Source organism: Conger conger, unplaced genomic scaffold, assembly GCF_963514075.1.
Source record: "Conger conger unplaced genomic scaffold, fConCon1.1 SCAFFOLD_80, whole genome shotgun sequence".
NCBI classification, from domain to species: Eukaryota; Metazoa; Chordata; class Actinopteri; order Anguilliformes; family Congridae; genus Conger; species Conger conger.
This window is the reverse complement of record NW_026890368.1, coordinates 99,251-120,000: the sequence shown is the minus strand read 5'-3', so window position 1 is coordinate 120,000 and position 20,750 is coordinate 99,251. Positions and strand designations below refer to the sequence as shown.

The window sequence follows — 20,750 nt, the reverse complement described above, 5'->3', positions numbered from 1 at the left end:
AGGAGGACTGTGGTTTGAGATATGGGAAGTATAAGCCTTACGTTTTGCTTCCAAGAGATGTTGAATTTCAGCAGAATTGCTGTCAAACCAGTCCTGATGGTGTTTTTTGGTGAGGCCTAGTGATTCAGATGCAGCTGTGTGTATGGCTGAGCTGAGGTTAGCCCAGGCACGCTCAATGTTGAGGGTGTTGCTGCAGGGGTTGCTAGCTGAGGGGGTGGAGAGACCTTCGTAGAGTTTCCAGCTGTAACTCGCCAGGGCATCAGGGGACTGGAGTCCACTGATGTCTATTTTTCGGCGGGAGGGTTGTTTTGTGCGGTGAGGACGGATCTTTAACTGGAATTTTGAGCGGATTAGACGATGGTCTGTCCACGCATGGCCTGAGTTTTGGACACGTCATGCTGGTCCTGTTGACGAGTGATTATGTAGTCGAGTAGATGCCAGTGTTTAGATCGTGGGTGCATCCATGATGTTTTATGCTTGTTTTTCAGCTGGAATATGGTATTGGTGATGATCAATTGATGTTCAGCACAGAGTGAGAGAAGCCTTAGGCCATTGCTGTTTGAGTTGCCTATGCCATGTTTTCCAATAATTCCTTGTCAGAGTAGATTGTCGGTGCCCACTCTGGCATTGAAGTCTCCTATAAGGATGATTTTGTTGGAGGAAGGTGTTTTTGACAGTATACTGTCTAGGACCTCATAAAATGCATCCTTTAAACCATCGTCTGCAAACAGGGTTGGTGCGTATGCACTAATGAGGGTAGCAAAGCGGCCCTTGGCGAGTGGAATGCGCCAGGTCATTAGTCTTTCGCTGATTCCCTGGGGTGATTCTGGGATGTTACGAAGGAGTTTGGTTCTTACGGCAAAGCCAACTCCGTGTAGTCGTCGGGTGTCTTCTGGAAGGCCCTTCCAGAAGAAGGTGTATCCTTTCCCAACTTCTGTGAGCAAGTCCTCTCCTGAGAAACGGGTCTCGCTCAGGGCAGCAATGTCGATGTTGTATTTGCCAAGCTCGTGGGCAACAAGTGCGGTGCGCCTGTGGGGTCTTGAAGCGTCATCCAACATATCCAAGAGAGTTTGTACGTTCCAGGTTGCTAAGTTGAGATTCATTATATTTTTGGTTTTGCGACCGCGGTAAGGGATGCCTTGACGACTGCGGTTTGCCGTCCAGGTCAGGGGGGAACAGACAATGTTTAGGTCGCCTTTTCTGGACCCGTCCCCTGTCAAGGGGTGAGCAGTGTGGACCCTGAAAAGGGCTGCTCAGTCGCACAGGTAGCTGCCGAAGTAGGATGCTGTTCCCAAATCCCATCCATACAGCTACCATCTTGCCTGTGCCGCCTCTGTGCAAGGCTCGAGCTAGAGGCTACCAGTCTTCATCCACGACCTGCCCCTACCGCTCTGCCTAGTCGCCAGAGGACTTTACAGTGGAAGTGATAGCTTGCGCAAAAGAATGGATTTAACGTGAAGGAGGGGTGCGCAGTCCCTGTCTCCACAGCTTGGCTCCACATTTCCAATATTCCGGTGGCATGAGGAGACTCGAGACGACCTTCTGGAGGGTGAAGTTGCAGGGGGCTGCCAGGTCTCAGTTTGTCAATCCTGCCTCTCGTGTGCTCCCGGACACAGATTTTTTCTTTTGGGGTTAACTCCCATAGCCATACACCCTCCCGGGTTAACCCACATGGCAGTGGGGCATTGGCTGGTGGGTGCCAGGGCGTGTCCACATGGCTGTGGGCCTGTACACCTCACCTCTGGCTGCTCCGAGATCCCCTACCAATTTAGCCTGGAGTCACGAGACTGCCAGTTACCGTGTGCTGCCACGAGGAGGCATGGTAGGAGTCTTGGTGCAGGAGAGGCTATGTACTGGCCTCGGAAGACTTACGCACTCTGCTTCCTTTACCCAAGGCTGGGTTGGCCAGCGGCAGGGGCTAAGGGAGGGGGGGTCACATGCATCCCTACATGCAACGGCTCACTAGCATGCTGCACTAGACGCATCACAGCACCCTGTGATATTATTAATTACCACTAACACACACACACACACACACTCTCATACACATACACATACACATACACACACTCTCATACACACACACACACACGCACTCATACACAGCCACACTGACACACACATACCTCTCTCTCTCTCTCTCTCTCTCTCTCTCTCTCTCTCTCACACCCTACCCCTTCAATTTCATCACAGCTGCATTGAAAACGTAATCTGTTGTTAATGACAATAGTGTACGTTTTCTAGATATTTCAAACTGAGAGTATCTTTTTTCATTTTGCTATTTGGGAAAAACTGAGGTATGTCCAGGCAGGATGCAAAACCTGGACGCACCTTGGACTTCTTTTCATCAAAAGGTGTAAAAACACTACTTTTAACAGTGTGGCAAAAATAAATACCAAATTTTCATGGAAGATCTTGATTTGGCTCGTAACATATGAGTATATTTTTAAAAAGCCTGTTGTCACATCACACATCATTCTCTTCCTCTCCCTCTCCCTCTCTCCCTCTCTGCCTCTCTCAGGACATAGAAGTTGCCCATTATCAGCTTCTACTAACACTGACAGATCAACCTGTCAATCAAATGTCAGGTGACAGTTTCCAGACCACGCCTACTGATGCGAGAGCAATTGAGCATTGTGGTGAGTCCGTCTCTCTCTCCCTTTCTCTCTGTCTCTCTCAATCTCTCCTCATTTTTAAAATGGCTTTTGAGAGCAAGATGCCTATATTTTCCTTTAACTGATAAAAAGGCATAATGAAAATATTTTCAGTCATAATTGTATCCCTGTTTCTTGCTCACTCCCTTTGTGTGTGTGTGTGTGTGTGTGTGTGTGTGTGTGTGTGTGTGTGTGTGTGTGTGTGTGTGCATTTGTGTGTGTATGTGTATGTTTGTGTGTGTGCGTGTGTATATGTGTGTGTTCTCTTCAGGAAATGATGCCAGCCCAACTCTGCAAGAGATCCAATCCACTGGATTTTGAGTGACTTGCCAAGACACTTCACACACAAACACACACACACACCCACGCACATACACGCAGACAATCACATACACACTTGCATGCACACACCCACACACACATACACTTATACACACATGCACAACACATGCATGCACACACGCACACTCACTTACACACACACACTCACTCACAAGCACGCACACACTCACAAGCAGGCACTCACACACACTCACACACACACACACACACACGCACACGCACACGCACACGCACACATACTCACACACTCACACACACACACACACACACACACACACACACACACACACACACACACTCACACACACATACACACACACACTCACACACACACATGATGCGGTGAGAAAGGGCCACAGTAGGCTGGCTGTAAGGGATGTGTCTGATACCCACAATGCCTCTGGCCTGGACTCCTGAGCTGTGCTCTGGACACTGGAGCAGAAGGGATGGATGGAGGACAGGATGGAGGACAGGATGCACACTGAAGGAGAGGGGGAAAGAGGAGCTGATAGGCCTGTGGGAGTGACCCTTATGGAGCTGCTCTGAAATGTACTGTATTATCATGGTCATGCATGAGCAAACGACAACAATAATAATTTATTTATATAGTGTTGAGTATTGCTATACGTGCAGTTGGTCTGTTCCTGTAGAAATCTGTAAATGTGCTAAATACTTTTTTGAAATTCACCAAGTGAATGAGCGCACTGGATCCAGCTCTACCTTCAGAAGGTGCGCGGATCACTGCACTCAACCAGCAGAAGACAAAAGAGGATACAGGTGTGTTCAGCGGTTATAGTTCCAACTGCCTAACTTCTCTCTCGTTTTTACAATTTTCCCGCACGTGTATTTCAAATACGCATGATACCTCATGTAATAAGACAGCTTTGGAGTTGCTGTAAGGTGTATTTTTTCACTTCGAATGAGGTAGACCACTGACTCCTATAGGCTTCAAGTCTTTATGCTAAGCTAAGACATTATGCTAACATGGAAATTGAGCCAGTGAATGTACAAAAATAACCCTAACCCACCCCTCGCTCCTCTCTATCCCCCCTCTCTCTCCTCTCTATCCCCCTCTTTCCTCTCTATCCACTCCTCTCTCCGTCTCTCTATCCCCTGCTCTCTTCCTTCATCCCCCGCTCTCTTTCTGTCTGCAGACTGGGAGGACTCCTCTCTTTGTCTCTCAGAGTTTTATAATATAATGCAATCCTTTGTTTTATGGTCTCTGAAATTTATGTAACTTTAATTTTTCCTCATTTTGTTTTATTGTTGATATGAATAATTATGTAAATTATTGAGGCTTTTAGCTGCACAGAGGGATGATGAACTAACATCAGATATTAAAATAAAAAGGATGAAATGATGTTTGGGCTCTTGCAGTCAAGTCTAGATTAGGACAACCCCACTGAAATGTGAACCGTTTATATATATATATATACACACACACTCTGCGGTTACTGGTATGGTATATTACCCAGTGCGCATACCCTGGTGCCAAAACCTCATAGTCCAACATGGCCGGCTCCGTGAATCGGCTTCTTTCGCCATTAAACGGCTCTCATAGGAATCAATGGGACCGGAAAGGGGAGACTGTCTCCAGTTAGATATATCTCGATGCTACACTTATTTCAGTCGGGAGGTCTATGGTCAGCAACATACTGATGACGTCATCCAGAAGAGACCCGTCGGGTTTCAAAGATGATAGCTCTTCGCTGTCGGAGAGACCCGTGTGGGTTTATATGTCTGATTTTAACATATTTCAGCGTTTTCTATGCCGACTACGTGGTAATCCAATATGTCCTAATACCCGCATATTCCGGGAGGTGAGTATCGTTAAAAAGGTTTCAGTACATGTGATGATGTGCAGCGTAGCGGTGTATGCTTGCTAGCTAACGTGAGCTAACTTAGGCTTCGAATAACCATGAACGATTCATCCCAGGATTGCGACGAATTTCATATATTATTTATTAAACACATTAACCAACCTGCTTGGCATATTGTGTGTAATACATTTCAGTGCAGAAATGCTAGAGAGGTTTATTTAACTAGGGAGAAGCTAGTCAAGAGGAAAGCTCTACAATGGCGTCCCGAGAATACGGACTAGCGATGTAACACACATTAAGATATATATCCAAGAAATCGGTCAAACAAGTTGAAATGTACAAATGTAAACGGCATTATGAAAGCAGGTACAAGTTTCTGGAACAACGTAATTTAAAAGAAACCTGAGACCCCTTATGCTAATCTGTCCAATTTGAGGGTACCCCGCAAGTTGGCTGATTCAATTTAAAAGTTAAAAGAAGCCATCTCTAATTCAGTATTCAAACGGAGGTCATAAAGAGTAACGAGTGTCTGCCCTCAGTGCCTGGTGCTCACTGCACGGTGCCGTTTTCAACGTCCTTCTAGTCCTGCTCCTGGCCTGTCACTCAAAGGCAGTTTTCTCAGACCCAGGTGAGTGTCTCACACACACACACTCTTACTCCATGTACTTAGACACATTTACTCTGACACTATGTATTTATTCTATACCCATTGACACACACTTGTGTAATGTGGTTTTAGCTGTGTGTAATTTGGGTATATGCAACTGTTGTGTGTGTGGCTGTGTAACTGAGAAATCTGATGCTATTGAGCATGTTTCATACAGGGAAAAAGTCTTATTAGAAATATCAGGGCTGTGTAGATGTGTCACTGTTGTGTAATGGTTGTGTAGCTTTGTGTGGTTGTGACCGTTGTTGTGAATTGTTATGCAACAGTGTGTGATTCTGACTGTGTTGGGTGTAGTTGTGTAACAGGGTTGTTTGGCTGTGTATAGTTGTGTAACAGGGTTGTTTGGCTGTGTATAGTTGTGTAACAGGGTTGTTCGGCGGGGCTGTGTGAGACTGTGTATACTTGTGTAACGGTTGCTTTGGCAGGTATGGTGCCCCTCCCATACTGTGTAACGGTTGCTTTGGCAGTTATGGTGCCCCTCCCATACTGTGTAACGGTTGCTTTGGCAGGTATGGTGCCCCTCCCATACTGTGTAACGGTTGCTTTGGCAGGTATGGTGCCCCTCCCATACTGTGTAACGGTTGCTTTGGCAGGTATGGTGCCCCTCCCATACTGTGTAACGGTTGCTTTGGCAGGTATGGTGCCCCTCCCATACTGTGTAACGGTTGCTTTGGCAGGTATGGTGCCCCTCCCATACTGTGTAACGGTTGCTTTGGCAGGTATGGTGCCCCTCCCATACTGTGTAACGGTTGCTTTGGCAGGTATGGTGCCCCTCCCATACTGTGTAACGGTTGCTTTGGCAGGTATGGTGCCCCTCCCAGACACGGCCATCGACTTTTCTGACCTTCGCTCTCAGTCCTCTCGCAAAAATGAACGGGTAAGGAACCTACTCTTGAGTACCACACATACACACACTCAAGCTCTCTCTGAGTACCAAGTACATATTTAATTTAGTCCATTATGGTAGTTGTAGTTCATTTATGTGCATTTTGGGAGTTGTAGTTCATTTATGTGCATTGTGGGAGTTTGAGCGGTTGTTCCCTCCCAGGGCTGTGAGGGCTGGACCGTGTGCAGTCGATGTGAGACGTATCGCCCCCCCCGTGCTCATCACTGCAGGGTCTGCCAGCGATGCATCCGACGCATGGACCACCACTGCCCCTGGTCAGTTTCACCCTAGCCCCACTCGCACCCTACATACTGCCCCACTCCCACCTTATGTACTGCCCCACTCGCACCCTACGTACTGCCCCACTCACACCCTACGTACTGCCCCACTCGCACCCTATGTACTGCCCCACTCGCACCCTACGTACTGCCCCACTCACACCCTATGTACTGCCCCACTCGCACCCTATGTACTGCCCCACTCGCACCCTACGTACTGCCCCACTCGCACCCTACGTACTGCCCCACTCGCACCCTACGTACTGCCCCACTCGCACCCTACGTACTGCCCCACTCGCACCCTACGTACTGCCCCACTCGCACCCTACGTACTGCCCCACTCGCACCTTATGTACTGCCCCACTCGCACCCTATGTACTGCCCCACTCGCACCCTATGTACTGCCCCACTCGCACCCTACGTACTGCCCCACTCGCACCCTACGTACTGCCCCACTCGCACCCTACGTACTGCCCCACTCGCACCCTACGTACTGCCCCACTCGCACCCTACGTACTGCCCCACTCGCACCCTACATACTGCCCCACTCGCACCCTACATACTGCCCCACTCACACCTATTTTAGCCACTTTTCAATCTACACCCAATAACCTGTAAAGTGAAAACATGTTTTTAGAAATGTATGCACATATTTATTGAAAAAGAATGAGAAAAAAACCCGGGAAAGCTAATTTACATAAGTATTCAGACCCTTTGCTGTAGCACTCCAAATTGTGGTCAGGTGCATCCTGTTTGCTTTAATTATCCTTGATGTGTTTAGAACTTGATTAGAGTCCACCTGTGGCAAATGTAATTAATTGGGCATAGTTTAGAAAGGGACACACCTGTGTCTTCACACTGCTTGTCAGGACATAAACTAAGCCATGAGGTAGAAGGAACTCTAAAGCTTTGAGTGCTCCCAGGAGCTCCTGTCAGGCCTATACAGTAGAGCGGGGTTAGGGCTGAACGGTAGAGTGGGGTTAGGGCTGAACGGTAGAGGGGTTAGGGCTGAACGGTAGAGGGGTTAGGGCTGAACGGTAGAGTAGGGTTAGGGCTGAACGGTAGAGTGGGGTTAGGGCTGAAGGGTAGAGTGGGGTTAGGGCTGAACGGTAGAGTGGGGTTAGGGCTGAACGGTAGAGTGGGGTTAGGGCTGAACGGTAGAGTGGGGTTAGGGCTGAACGGTAGAGGGGTTAGGGCTGAACGGTAGAGTAGGGTTAGGGCTGAATGGTAGAGTGGGGTTAGGGTTAGGGCTGAACGGTAGAGTGGGGTTAGGGCTGAACGGTAGAGTGGGGTTAGGGCTGAACGGTAGAGTGGGGTTAGGGCTGAACGGTAGAGTGGGGTTAGGGCTGAACGGTAGAGTGGGGTTAGGGTTAGGGCTGAACGGTAGAGTGGGGTTAGGGCTGAACGGTAGAGTGGGGTTAGGGCTGAACAGTAGAGTGGGGTTAGGGCTGAACAGTAGAGTGGGGTTAGGGCTGAACGGTAGAGTGGGGTTAGGGCTGAAGGGTAGAGTGGGGTTAGGGCTGAACGGTAGAGGGGGGTTAGGGCTGAACGGTAGAGTGGGGTTAGGGCTGAACGGTAGAGTGGGGTTAGGGCTGAACGGTAGAGTGGGGTTAGGGCTGAACGGTAGAGTGGGGTTAGGGCTGAACGGTAGAGTGGGGTTAGGGCTGAACGGTAGAGTGGGGTTAGGGTTAGGGCTGAACGGTAGAGTGGGGTTAGGGCTGAACGGTAGAGTGGGGTTAGGGCTGAACAGTAGAGTGGGGTTAGGGCTGAACGGTAGAGTGGGGTTAGGGTTAGGGCTGAACAGTAGAGTGGGGTTAGGGCTGAACGGTAGAGTAGGGTTAGGGCTGAACGGTAGAGTGGGGTTAGGGTTAGGGCTGAACGGTAGAGTGGGGTTAGGGCTGAACGGTAGAGTGGGGTTAGGGCTGAACGGTAGAGTGGGGTTAGGGCTGAAGGGTAGAGTGGGGTTAGGGCTGAACGGTAGAGTGGGGTTAGGGCTGAACGGTAGAGTGGGGTTAGGGCTGAACGGTAGAGTGGGGTTAGGGCTGAACGGTAGAGTGGGGTTAGGGCTGAACGGTAGAGTGGGGTTAGGGCTGAACGGTAGAGTGGGGTTAGGGCTGAACGGTAGAGTGGGGTTAGGGCTGAACGGTAGAGTGGGGTTAGGGCTGAACGGTAGAGTGGGGTTAGGGCTGAACGGTAGAGGGGTTAGGGCTGAACGGTAGAGTAGGGTTAGGGCTGAACGGTAGAGTGGGGTTAGGGCTGAACGGTAGAGTGGGGTTAGGGTTAGGGCTGAACGGTAGAGTAGGGTTAGGGCTGAACGGTAGAGTGGGGTTAGGGTTAGGGCTGAACGGTAGAGTGGGGTTAGGGCTGAACGGTAGAGTGGGGTTAGGGCTGAACGGTAGAGTGGGGTTAGGGCTGAACGGTAGAGTGGGGTTAGGGCTGAACGGTAGAGGGGTTAGGGCTGAACGGTAGAGTGGGGTTAGGGCTGAACAGTAGAGTGGGGTTAGGGCTGAACGGTAGAGTGGGGTTAGGGCTGAACGGTAGAGTGGGGTTAGGGCTGAACGGTAGAGTGGGGTTAGGGTTAGGGCTGAACGGTAGAGTGGGGTTAGGGCTGAACAGTAGAGTGGGGTTAGGGTTAGGGCTGAACGGTTGAGTGGGGTTAGGGCTGAACGGTAGAGTGGGGTTAGGGCTGAACGGTAGAGTAGGGTTAGGGCTGAACGGTAGAGTGGGGTTAGGGCTGAACGGTAGAGTGGGGTTAGGGCTGAACGGTAGAGTGGGGTTAGGGCTGAACGGTAGAGTGGGGTTAGGGCTGAACGGTAGAGTGGGGTTAGGGCTGAACGGTAGAGTGGGGTTAGGGCTGAACGGTAGAGGGGTTAGGGCTGAACGGTAGAGTAGGGTTAGGGCTGAACGGTAGAGTGGGGTTAGGGCTGAACGGTAGAGTGGGGTTAGGGCTGAACGGTAGAGTGGGGTTAGGGCTGAACGGTAGAGTAGGGTTAGGGCTGAACGGTAGAGTGGGGTTATGGCTGAACGGTAGAGTGGGGTTAGGGTTAGGGCTGAACGGTAGAGTGGGGTTAGGGCTGAACAGTAGAGGGGGGTTAGGGCTGAACGGTAGAGTGGGGTTAGGGCTGAACGGTAGAGTGGGGTTAGGGCTGAACGGTAGAGTGGGGTTAGGGCTGAACGGTAGAGTGGGGTTAGGGTTAGGGCTGAACGGTAGAGTGGGGTTAGGGCTGAACGGTAGAGTGGGGTTAGGGCTGAACGGTAGAGTGGGGTTAGGGCTGAACGGTAGAGTGGGGTTAGGGCTGAACGGTAGAGTGGGGTTAGGGCTGAACGGTAGAGTGGGGTTAGGGCTGAACGGTAGAGTGGGGTTAGGGCTGAACGGTAGAGTGGGGTTAGGGCTGAACGGTAGAGTAGGGTTAGGGCTGAACGGTAGAGTGGGGTTAGGGCTGAACGGTAGAGTGGGGTTAGGGCTGAACGGTAGAGTGGGGTTAGGGCTGAACAGTAGAGTGGGGTTAGGGCTGAACGGTAGAGGGGGGTTAGGGCTGAACGGTAGAGTGGGGTTAGGGCTGAACAGTAGAGTGGGGTTAGGGCTGAACGGTAGAGTGGGGTTATGGTTAGGGCTGAACGGTAGAGTAGGGTTAGGGCTGAACGGTAGAGTGGGGTTAGGGCTGAACGGTAGAGTGGGGTTAGGGCTGAACGGTAGAGTGGGGTTAGGGTTAGGGCTGAACGGTAGAGTGGGGTTAGGGCTGAAGGGTAGAGTGGGGTTAGGGTTAGGGCTGAACGGTAGAGGGGGGTTAGGGCTGAATGGTAGAGTGGGGTTAGGGCTGAACAGTAGAGTGGGGTTAGGGCTGAACGGTAGAGTGGGGTTAGGGCTGAACGGTAGAGTGGGGTTAGGGCTGAACAGTAGAGTGGGGTTAGGGCTGAACGGTAGAGTGGGGTTAGGGCTGAACGGTAGAGTGGGGTTAGGGCTGAACGGTAGAGTGGGGTTAGGGCTGAACGGTAGAGTGGGGTTAGGGCTGAACAGTAGAGTGGGGTTAGGGCTGAACGGTAGAGTGGGGTTAGGGCTGAACGGTAGAGTGGGGTTAGGGTTAGGGCTGAACGGTAGAGTGGGGTTAGGGCTGAACGGTAGAGTGGGGTTAGGGCTGAACGGTAGAGTGGGGTTAGGGCTGAACGGTAGAGTGGGGTTAGGGCTGAACGGTAGAGTGGGGTTAGGGTTAGGGCTGAACGGTAGAGTGGGGTTAGGGTTAGGGCTGAACGGTAGAGTGGGGTTAGGGCTGAACGGTAGAGTGGGGTTATGGTTAGGGCTGAACGGTAGAGTGGGGTTAGGGCTGAACGGTAGAGTGGGGTTAGGGCTGAACAGTAGAGTGGGGTTATGGTTAGGGCTGAACGGTAGAGTGGGGTTATGGTTAGGGCTGAACGGAAGACACTCTATGTCTGGCACACAGCAGGCATTGCTTATCACCTGGCTAATACCATCCCTACGGTGAAGCATGGTGGTGGCAGCATCATGCTATGGGGGTGCTTCTTAGTGCTAGGGACAGGGAGACCGGGCAGAGGGAAGGATGAATGCAGCCGAATGCAGAGAGGCCCTTGAAGAAAACCTTCTCGCAACCTCAGACTGGGGCGACGGTTCACCTTTCAGCACAACAATGACCTGAAGCATACAGCCAAGACAACGCTGGAGTGGCTTCAGGACAAGTCTCTGACTGTTCTTGAGTGGCCCAGCCAAAGCCCAGAGTTAAACCCCATAGAACAACTGTGGAGAGACCTGAAGATGGCAGTTCAGACACTTCCCATCCAATCTGACGGAGCTTGAGAGGATCTGCCAGGAAGAATGGGGTAAACTGCCCAAATCCAGGGGCCCCATTTATAAAACTGTGCTTAGGATTCACGTCAAAAGGTTGCATAAGCATGAAACCTAGGACGTGCGTACGCAAAAAAATATTCTGATTTATAAAACAGTGCATAAGCACGTCCCACGCCAGTTTTCCTTTATAAATCACAATCAACTCTAAATGTGGCGCAACTTTGCCAGCTTCATGTCCCGCCCACAGTTGCCTATAAATAGGCCGTGAAACACCCCTAATGAATATGCATTTCACGAAGACGACAATGGCAAACGCTGAAAAGAAGGCCAAGAAAAGGGATTTCAGCCATTTGATTGCCTCTGAAAAGCTACAGGTGTGGGAAATGACCCTGATTGATTGTAAATGACGAACAGTTCTGCACAACGAATGTGATGATGACGATGATAATAATAATAATACACGTTATTTGTCTAGCACCATTGGAAAAAAAACATAATATATGAATATGATAACAATATATGAAACTTTTCTCGTATCTGCCGACTGACGCATTGTAAACGGCATCAGTGCAGCGCAATTTGTCCGACTGTTCACCATATTATTTATGAGAATACATTTAATAACATGAAGTATTGTTTAACAATTCGTGTACATATTTTAGGGATTATTTTACAACATCTCCGTTTATATTTATCATCCTAAATCATATTTTTTGGGCACTCCAGGGAGCATCAATCAAACAGCTGTTTGTTTATTCGTTGTGAGAGGCTTTTATCCATTTTTGCAAATTAACTCTTCGTATATGATACGTGAGAGGTAATATTTCATTACATTACATTACATTGCATGGCATTTAGCAGACGCTCTTATCCAGAGCGACGTACAACAAAGTGCAAATTAAACACAAGAACAAGTGCAAAGGGGACCTGAGAGGACAGTATAGTTCCGAGTCCTAGTGTAAACATGCAGAAAATCAGAACCCTTTAAGAGTACAATCAACAACAATCAATTTCGATTTATTTTACACAGTGGTATCTGTTGTGTATCATTTTCGACTTCTCTCGTCGCCAAATGTTGTGTTGCACTTAGGAAGGGAGAGAACCCGTATAGCGAGATTCAACAACACAACACTTTAATAAGTATAACAGGGACGAAGCACATCCTTACAGCAGCCATACCCAGCCACAACTCCCGGCAAATCTTTATACCTTTTTACATCCTGTTTCACTTCCCGTTTTCCTGGTCTTACGTCACGAGCATTAAAGGCACAGTTTCTCATTTCTACAGTTAATGTGCGTACGCATGGGTCAGAGTTTCCGTGGAGGACCGCACATTTTCCGGTCAAGTTCGTTTTTTATAAATGCCAAAGTTTGCTTAGAAAGTGGCGTACGCATTCTTTTGTGCCTACCCAACGTTTATAAATGAGGCCCCAGGTGTGCAAAGCATGTAGAGACTTACCCAAGAAAGATGTAACTGCTGCCAAAGAAGCTTCTACAAAGTACTGAATTAAGGGTCTGAATACTTGTATTCCGCTAGATTTTTATTACATTTGCAAACATGTTTAAAAATGTTTCACTTTGTCATTATGGGTTATTGAGTGTTTTCTGGAGAACCCCCCCCCCCAAAAAAAAAACTGTTTCATCCATTTGAAATAAAATGTACAGCACAAAGTGAAGGTCTGAATACTTTCTGTAGCCACTGTATGCGCGTCTGTATGTATGCGTGTCTGTGAATATATGCTTTTCTGTGTATATATGCATGTTTGTGTATATATGCTTGTCTGTGTGTTTGTGTATATATGCTTGTCTGTGTGTCTGTGTATATATGCTTGTCTGTGTATGCTTGTCTGTGTGTCTGTGTATATATGCTTGTCTGTGTGTCTGTATATATGTGTGTGTGTATATATATGCTTGTCTGTATGTATGCGTGTATATACATGAGTGTCTGTGTGTGCTGATGTGTATGATTTTTGCACTCTTTTGTAGGATAAATAACTGTGTGGGGGAGCTGAACCAGAAGTACTTTATCCAGTTCCTGTTTTACACGGGTGAGGACGCGCAGTCATGGACTGCTCTTATATTTCTCTATATTGTAGCAGAAAGGGGGTCAGTATATTTGTGGTGATTGTTTGTGCTGGCAGGCCTCGGTCTGTGGAAGGGTTGATAATGTGCTCTCTTCATATTATCAACCATATTATGATCCGTGTAGGAATTGCATCACTTTTTCATAGACCGAAAGTAATTGAACAGTTTGCTTCCCGCAGATTAGTCGGGTGTCCTTGAGCATGACGTCGAAGCCTAGTTGCTCCTGATGAGCTGGTTGGTACCTTGCACGGCAGCCAATCGCCGTTGGTGTGTGAATGGGTGGATGAGAATAATTAATTGTACAGCGCTTTCGATAAAGGTGCTATATAAATGCAGGCATTTAGGCATAAGAGCTTTCTCTGTCTACTTTATCTATGCACCTTGACTTAATATTCCTTGTTTCTTTTCAAATCTCATGTGCTGGACTAGAGACAATAGAATAGACATTGTAACACTGCCCAGGTAGAGACAATAGAATAGACATTGTAACACTGCCCAGATAGAGACAATAGAATAGACATTGTAACACTGCCCAGATAGAGACAATAGAATAGACATTGTAACACTGCCCAGATAGAGACCATAGAATAGACGTTGTAACACTGCCCAGATAGAGACAATAGAATAGACATTGTAACACTGCCCAGATAGAGACAATAGAATAGACATTGTAACACTGCCCAGATAGAGACCATAGAATAGACGTTGTAACACTGCCCAGATAGAGACAATAGAATAGACATTGTAACACTGCCCAGATAGAGACAATAGAATAGACGTTGTAACACTGCCCAGATAGAGACAATAGAATAGACGTTGTAACACTGCCCAGATAGAGACAATAGAATAGACGTTGTAACACTGCCCAGATAGAGACAATAGAATAGACATTGTAACACTGCCCAGATAGAGACAATAGAATAGACATTGTAACACTGCCCAGATAGAGACAATAGAATAGACATTGTAACACTGCCCAGATAGAGACAATAGAATAGACATTGTAACACTGCCCAGATAGAGACAATAGAATAGACATTGTAACACTGCCCAGATAGAGACAATAGAATAGACATTGTAACACTGCCCAGATAGAGACAATATAATAGACATTGTAACACTGCCCAGATAGAGACAATAGAATAGACATTGTAACACTGCCCAGATAGAGACAATAGAATAGACATTGTAACACTGCCCAGATAGAGACCATAGAATAGACATTGTAACACTGCCCAGATAGAGACCATAGAATAGACATTGTAACACTGCCCAGATAGAGACAATAGAATAGACATTGTAACACTGCCCAGATAGAGACAATAGAATAGACATTGTAACACTGCCCAGATAGAGACAATAGAATAGACATTGTAACACTGCCCAGATAGAGACCATAGAATAGACATTGTAACACTGCCCAGATAGAGACAATAGAATAGACATTGTAACACTGCCCAGATAGAGACAATAGAATAGACATTGTAACACTGCCCAGATAGAGACAATAGAATAGACATTGTAACACTGCCCAGATAGAGACAATAGAATAGACATTGTAACACTGCCCAGATAGAGACCATAGAATAGACATTGTAACACTGCCCAGATAGAGACAATAGAATAGACATTGTAACACTGCCCAGATAGAGACAATAGAATAGACATTGTAACACTGCCCAGATAGAGACAATAGAATAGACATTGTAACACTGCCCAGATAGCTACGTAGACTGCACTGTGATGCAGGGTTGGCTGGTATGTTTCTGTGATGCAGGGTTGGCCAGTCTGTATTCTATAGCGCTGGTGGTGTCTGCCTGGGTCTGGAGGATCCGCAGTGAGAGAGATGGAGACCCCAACGAAGCTCCCAGCAAACACCTCATAGTGTGAGACGCACGCACACTCTCTCTGTCTCTCTGTCTCTCTCTCTTTCTCTCTCATGCATACATACAGCTTAATGTAATTGGCTAATGTAATTGGTAAGTTTCTATCACTGCTGTTGTCCTGAGGTTGTCTCCCTGTCTCTCAGAGCTCATTACATCATCCTGCTAGTGGAGTCCGTGCTGTTTGGAGTTTTTGTCGTAGTCATCTTCTATGATCAGGTACCTCCTATAATATCACAGGCATCTTCTATGATGGGGCTGCCTGTAGCCTAGTGGTTAAGGTACATGACTGTAGGGTAGTGGTTAAGGTACATGACTGTAGGGTAGTGGTTAAGGTACATGACTGTAGGGTAGTGGTTAAGGTACATGACCCTGTAGGGTAGTGGTTAAGGTACATGACCCTGTAGGGTAGTGGTTAAGGTACATGACCCTGTAGTGTAGTGGTTAAGGTACATGACCCTGTAGTGTAGTGGTTAAGGTACATGACCCTGTAGTGTAGTGGTTAAGGTACATGACTGTAGTGTAGTGGTTAAGGTACATGACCCTGTAGTGTAGTGGTTAAGGTACATGACTGTAGCATAGTGGTTAAGGTACATGACTGGGACCCGCAAGGTCGGTCGTTCGATTACCAGTGTAGCCACAATAAGATCCGCACAGCCATTGGGCCCTTGAGCAAGGCCCTTAACTCTGCATTGCTCCAGGGGAGGATTATCTCCTGCTTCTAATCAATCTAATCAATTGCACGTCACTCTGGATGAGAGCATCTGCCAAATGCCAATAATGTAATGTAATGTAATGTAACTGATCAGGTACCTGCTGTTATGATAGATTAGTGTTTAGGATTAGCTGTGTGGAGTTAAGGTGCAAAACGTTGGGCTTAGAGACGGCTGCTGTATGTAGGCTGATGTAGAAAGTGATAAGTGTAGTCACTGATAGTGAAAGTGATAGTGACAGGTTTATGTGTGCACTAAAACGCTCTCTTCCCCACAGCTAGTGTCCATCATCACGGACGAGACGCCGATCGAACAGATGAAGAACAGACTAATGAAGGACCGGGCTTCCAGCTCCCAGCACACACACACAACAGTCACGCATACACACACACGCAAACCCAAACTAGCACTCCTGAGAGAGGTCTTTGGAAGAGGTGTGTGTGCGTGTGTGCGTGCGCATATATCAACAGCCAGTTTAAAGTGACTACCTAACTTCAGAGTAACTGCAATCTCCTCACTTCTAAATTAACCTTTAGTGTGTGCGTATAAAGTGCTAATGCGCTGTGTCTTCGCTGTTCCAGGGTCAGTTCTGTGTTGGCTGTTCCCCCTCCATTCCAGCCCCCCCTCTGCTGGGGGAATCAGCTATTCCGCTCTGCCGGACTACGATGTGTGACCCAGGAACGTCGTGACCCTGGAATGCTGTGACTCCGTGACCCAGGAACGCCGTGACACCGTGACTCTGGAACGCCGTGACCCTGGAACGCTGTGACACCGTGACCCTGGAACGCCGTGACACCGTGACTCTGGAACGCCGTGACCCTGGAACGCTGTGACACCGTGACCCTGGAACGCTGTGACACCATGACCCTGGAACGCCGTGACAGTGACCCTGGAACGCCGTGATTCCGGAACGCCGTGACTCTGGAACGCCGTGACCCTGGAACGCCGTGACCCTGGAACGCCGTGACACAGTGACCCTGGAACGCCGTGACCCTGGAACGCCGTGACACAGTGACCCTGGAACGCCGTGACACAGTGACCCTGGAACGCCGTGACTCTGGAACTCTTACCGTGGACGTCTTGGAGAAGACATTGGCTGTGTTTGAAACCACATACTATCTGTGCTTACTAACTGTACTTTGCATACTAACTGTGATGTAAAATGAGAGCATAGTAATCCTTCATGTGCATGGGATGCTCATTTTGAGTATGCAGAAATTTCCCGGATGCACACTATCCCTGTGCGTGACCAAAGTTACTGAGCAGTAAAGCCGTCCCCCATAATGCACTGCTGGATGTCCAGTCATACGGAGTCGCTGCTCTGAGCGTCCAATCATAAGGAGTGACAAAACTACGACAGCAGCTCCACCAGCTTTGAACCGGCACATCGCCAAGAACAACTTCCAACCACCGGAAACGTGTAGGGAACGAGCGGCAGCCCAGTAAGGGCTCAGCATGTGCTGGGTGCTCATGGGAATATTAGGACCTGAATAAGAAATGTATTCATGATGACCGTAATGGGCAAAAGTGGAATATTAGGAGAGAAACTGAGAGCAGTGATATTACATGGGAAATTATCCAGTGGTTTTTAATCAGTATTTTTATGAATTGTTGCCATGGATAAAAATACATTGAACTATATACAGTGGTGTGAAAAAGTGCTTGCCCCCTTCCTGATATATTTTTTTTTTGTCACACTTAAATGTTTCAGATCATCAAACAAATTTAAATATTATTCAAAGACAACACAAGTAAACACAAAATGCAGTTTTTAAATGAAGGTTTTTATTATTAAGGGAGAAAAAAAATCCAAACCTACATGGCCCTGTGTGAAAAAATGATTGCCCCCCCTGTTAAAACATAACTTAACTGTGGTTTATCAAACCTGAGTTCAATTTCTCTAGCCACACCCAGGCCTGATTACTGCCACACCTGTTCTCAATCAAGAAATCACTTAAATAGGACCTGCCTGACAAAGTGAAGTAGACCAAGTGATCCTCAAAAGCTAGACATCATGCAGAGATCTAAAGAAATTCAGGAACAAATGAGAAAGAAAGTAATTGAGATCTATCAGTCTGGAAAAGGTTATGAAACCATTTCTAAAGCTTTGGGACTCCAGCGAACCACAGTGAGAGCCATTATCCACAAATGGCGAAAACATGGAACAGTGGTGAACCTTCCCAGGAGTGGCCGGCCGACCAAAATTACCCCAAGAGCGCAGCGACGACTCATCCAAGAGGTCACAAAAGACCCTACAACAACATTCAAAGAACTGTTAAGAACAGTTAAGGTCAGTGTTCATGACTCCACCATAAGAAAGAGACTGGGCAAAAATGTCCTGCATGGCAGAGTTCCAAGACGAAAATCACTGCTGAGCAAAAAGAACATTAAGGCTTGTCTCAATTTTGCCAGAAAACATCTTGATGTTCCCCAAGACTTTTGGGAAAATACTCTGGTCTGACGAGACAAAAGTTGAACTTTTTGGAAGGTGTGTGTCCCATTAAATCTGGCGTAAAAGTAACACCGCATTTCAGAAAAAGAACATCATACCAACAGTAAAATATGGTGGTGGTAGTGTGATGGTCTGGGGCTGCTTCAGGACCTGGAAGACTTGCTGTGATAAATGGAACCATGAATTCTGCTGTCTACCAAAAAATCCTGAAGGAGAATGTCCGGCCATCTGTTTGTGACCTCAAGCTGAAACGAACTTGGGTTCTGCAGCAGGACAATGATCCAAAACACACCAGCAAGGCCACCTCTGAATGGCTGAAGAAAAACTAAATAAAGACTTTGGAGTGGCCTAGTCAAAGTCCTGGCCTGAATCCTATTGAGATGCTGTGGCATGACCTTAAAAAGGCGGTTCATGCTCGAAAACCCTCCAATGTGGCTGAATTGCAACAATTCTGCAAAGGTGAGTGGGCCAAAATTCCTCCACAGCGCTGTAAGAGACTCATTGTAAGTTATCGCAAACGCTTGATTGCAGTTGTTGCTGCTAAGGGTGGCCCAACCAGTTATTAGGTTTAGGGGCCAATCACTTTTTCACACAGGGCCATGTAGGTGTGGATTTTTTTTCTCCCTTAATAAAAACCTTCATTTAAAAACTGCATTTTCTGTTCACTTGTGTTGTCTTTGACTAATATTTAAATTTGTTTGATCTGAAACATTTAAGTGTGACAAACATGCAAAAAAATAAGAAATCAGGAAGGGGGCAAACACCGCTGTATCTCATACAGTATATTTCAGGTTTGTGAATCTAATGAGATGGGTACTGACATGGGTACATGGTTAAGTATACTGCATTCAGACCCATGTCTATCTCGCACGGTACATACTCATAGTATGTAGTATGTTTGTTTTGGGTTTTGAACACAGCCATTGTCCCTACACCCCAAAGAGCGCTAACACACACACACACACACACACACACACACACACACACACACACACACACACACACACACACACACACACTCACACACTCACACACACACTCTCTCACACACACACACACACTCACACTCTCTCACACACACACACACACACACACACTCACACACACACTCTCTCACACACACACACACACTCACACTCTCTCACACACACACACACACACACACTCACACACTCTCACTCACTCACTCACACACACAGTCACACACTAATACACTAATATACACACACATACTTACCCCTCAGGAACACACCAGTACACTTCATCTGCATACTAACCCCTCTCAAACACACCAGTACACTTCATGTGCATACTAACCCCTCACAAACACACCAGTACACTTCATGTGCATACTTACCCCTCACAAACACACCAGTACACTTCATGTGCATACTAACACACACACACGTACACTAATGCCTCACTAACAGCCTACACACATACCAACCCCTCACAAACACACCAGTACACTTCACACCGCAAATACACTAATAGACACCTCACACACACACAGATGTTACTGATGGCAGTGTGGACTAATGTACCAGTACTGCTGTGAATAATTTAACATTGTTTTTATGTAATTTATTCCGTGTGTGAGTGCAAATATGTTTGTGCACCCTGTGTACAGTTTGTCTTAACTGTAAATAATGGTGTATTTTCTAATATATTCTTATGAATTACCATTGCGTACAAGTGCTCAAGGAGCCGTGTGTTACATCATCACCCTGCGCCTCGGTCAGCCTCTGGCTTGAGGAAGCGTGTGTTACATCATCACCCTGCGCCTCGGTCAGCCTCTGGCTTGAGGAAGCGTGTGTTACATCATCACCCTGCGCCTCGGTCAGCCTCTGGCTCAAGGAAGCGTGTTACATCATCACCCTGCGCCTCGGTCAGCCTCTGGCTCAAGGAAGCATGGTGATGAGAATTAGGGTAATGATGTAACACACGCTTCCTCAAGCCAGAGGCTGACTGAGGCACAGGGTGATGATGTAACACACGCTTCCTCAAGCCAGAGGCTGACCGAGGTGCAGGGTGATGATGTAACACACGCCTTCTCCTGTACTTTATTGTGAACTGTTTTACATCCAGTACAGTGTGAAATAAAGTCTGTACATCCAGGATCATGTGTGTTTCTGGGGTTGAGGGAGTGCAGGCAATACAGGAATATAC

At 47.5% G+C, this 20,750-nt stretch overlaps 2 protein-coding genes across 9 annotated transcripts in view; both read left to right on the top strand.

Annotated features, from left to right (window-relative positions):
• arhgef11 (Rho guanine nucleotide exchange factor (GEF) 11) overlaps positions 1-4,357 on the top strand; it is a 52,633-nt gene extending 48,276 nt beyond the window's left edge. For all 5 annotated transcript variants that reach the window (XM_061230157.1, XM_061230159.1, XM_061230156.1 and 2 more), the window contains 2 exons: positions 2,522-2,639; positions 2,926-4,357. In XM_061230157.1, the coding sequence (XP_061086141.1) occupies positions 2,522-2,639; positions 2,926-2,975 (168 nt within the window). In that variant the 3' untranslated portion in view covers positions 2,976-4,357. The remainder of the gene's footprint in view (positions 1-2,521; positions 2,640-2,925) is intronic.
• Positions 4,358-4,664: 307 nt separating this feature from the next.
• Positions 4,665-19,927, top strand: zgc:77880 (zf-DHHC domain-containing protein). 4 transcript variants are annotated; one of them, XM_061230165.1, is made up of 9 exons: positions 4,665-4,816; positions 5,356-5,444; positions 6,287-6,360; positions 6,532-6,644; positions 13,435-13,496; positions 15,311-15,419; positions 15,563-15,635; positions 16,407-16,563; positions 16,711-19,927. In XM_061230165.1, exons 1-9 carry the CDS (start codon positions 4,692-4,694, stop codon positions 16,800-16,802), a joined length of 894 nt encoding a protein of 297 aa, XP_061086149.1. In that variant the 5' UTR covers positions 4,665-4,691; the 3' UTR covers positions 16,803-19,927. The 4 variants fall into 4 exon arrangements, with proteins under 4 accessions (XP_061086149.1, XP_061086147.1, XP_061086150.1 ...); XM_061230163.1 differs by having other exon boundaries at positions 16,407-16,609; XM_061230166.1 differs by having other exon boundaries at positions 16,407-16,628; positions 16,711-16,841.
• Positions 19,928-20,750: the final 823 nt, after the last annotated feature.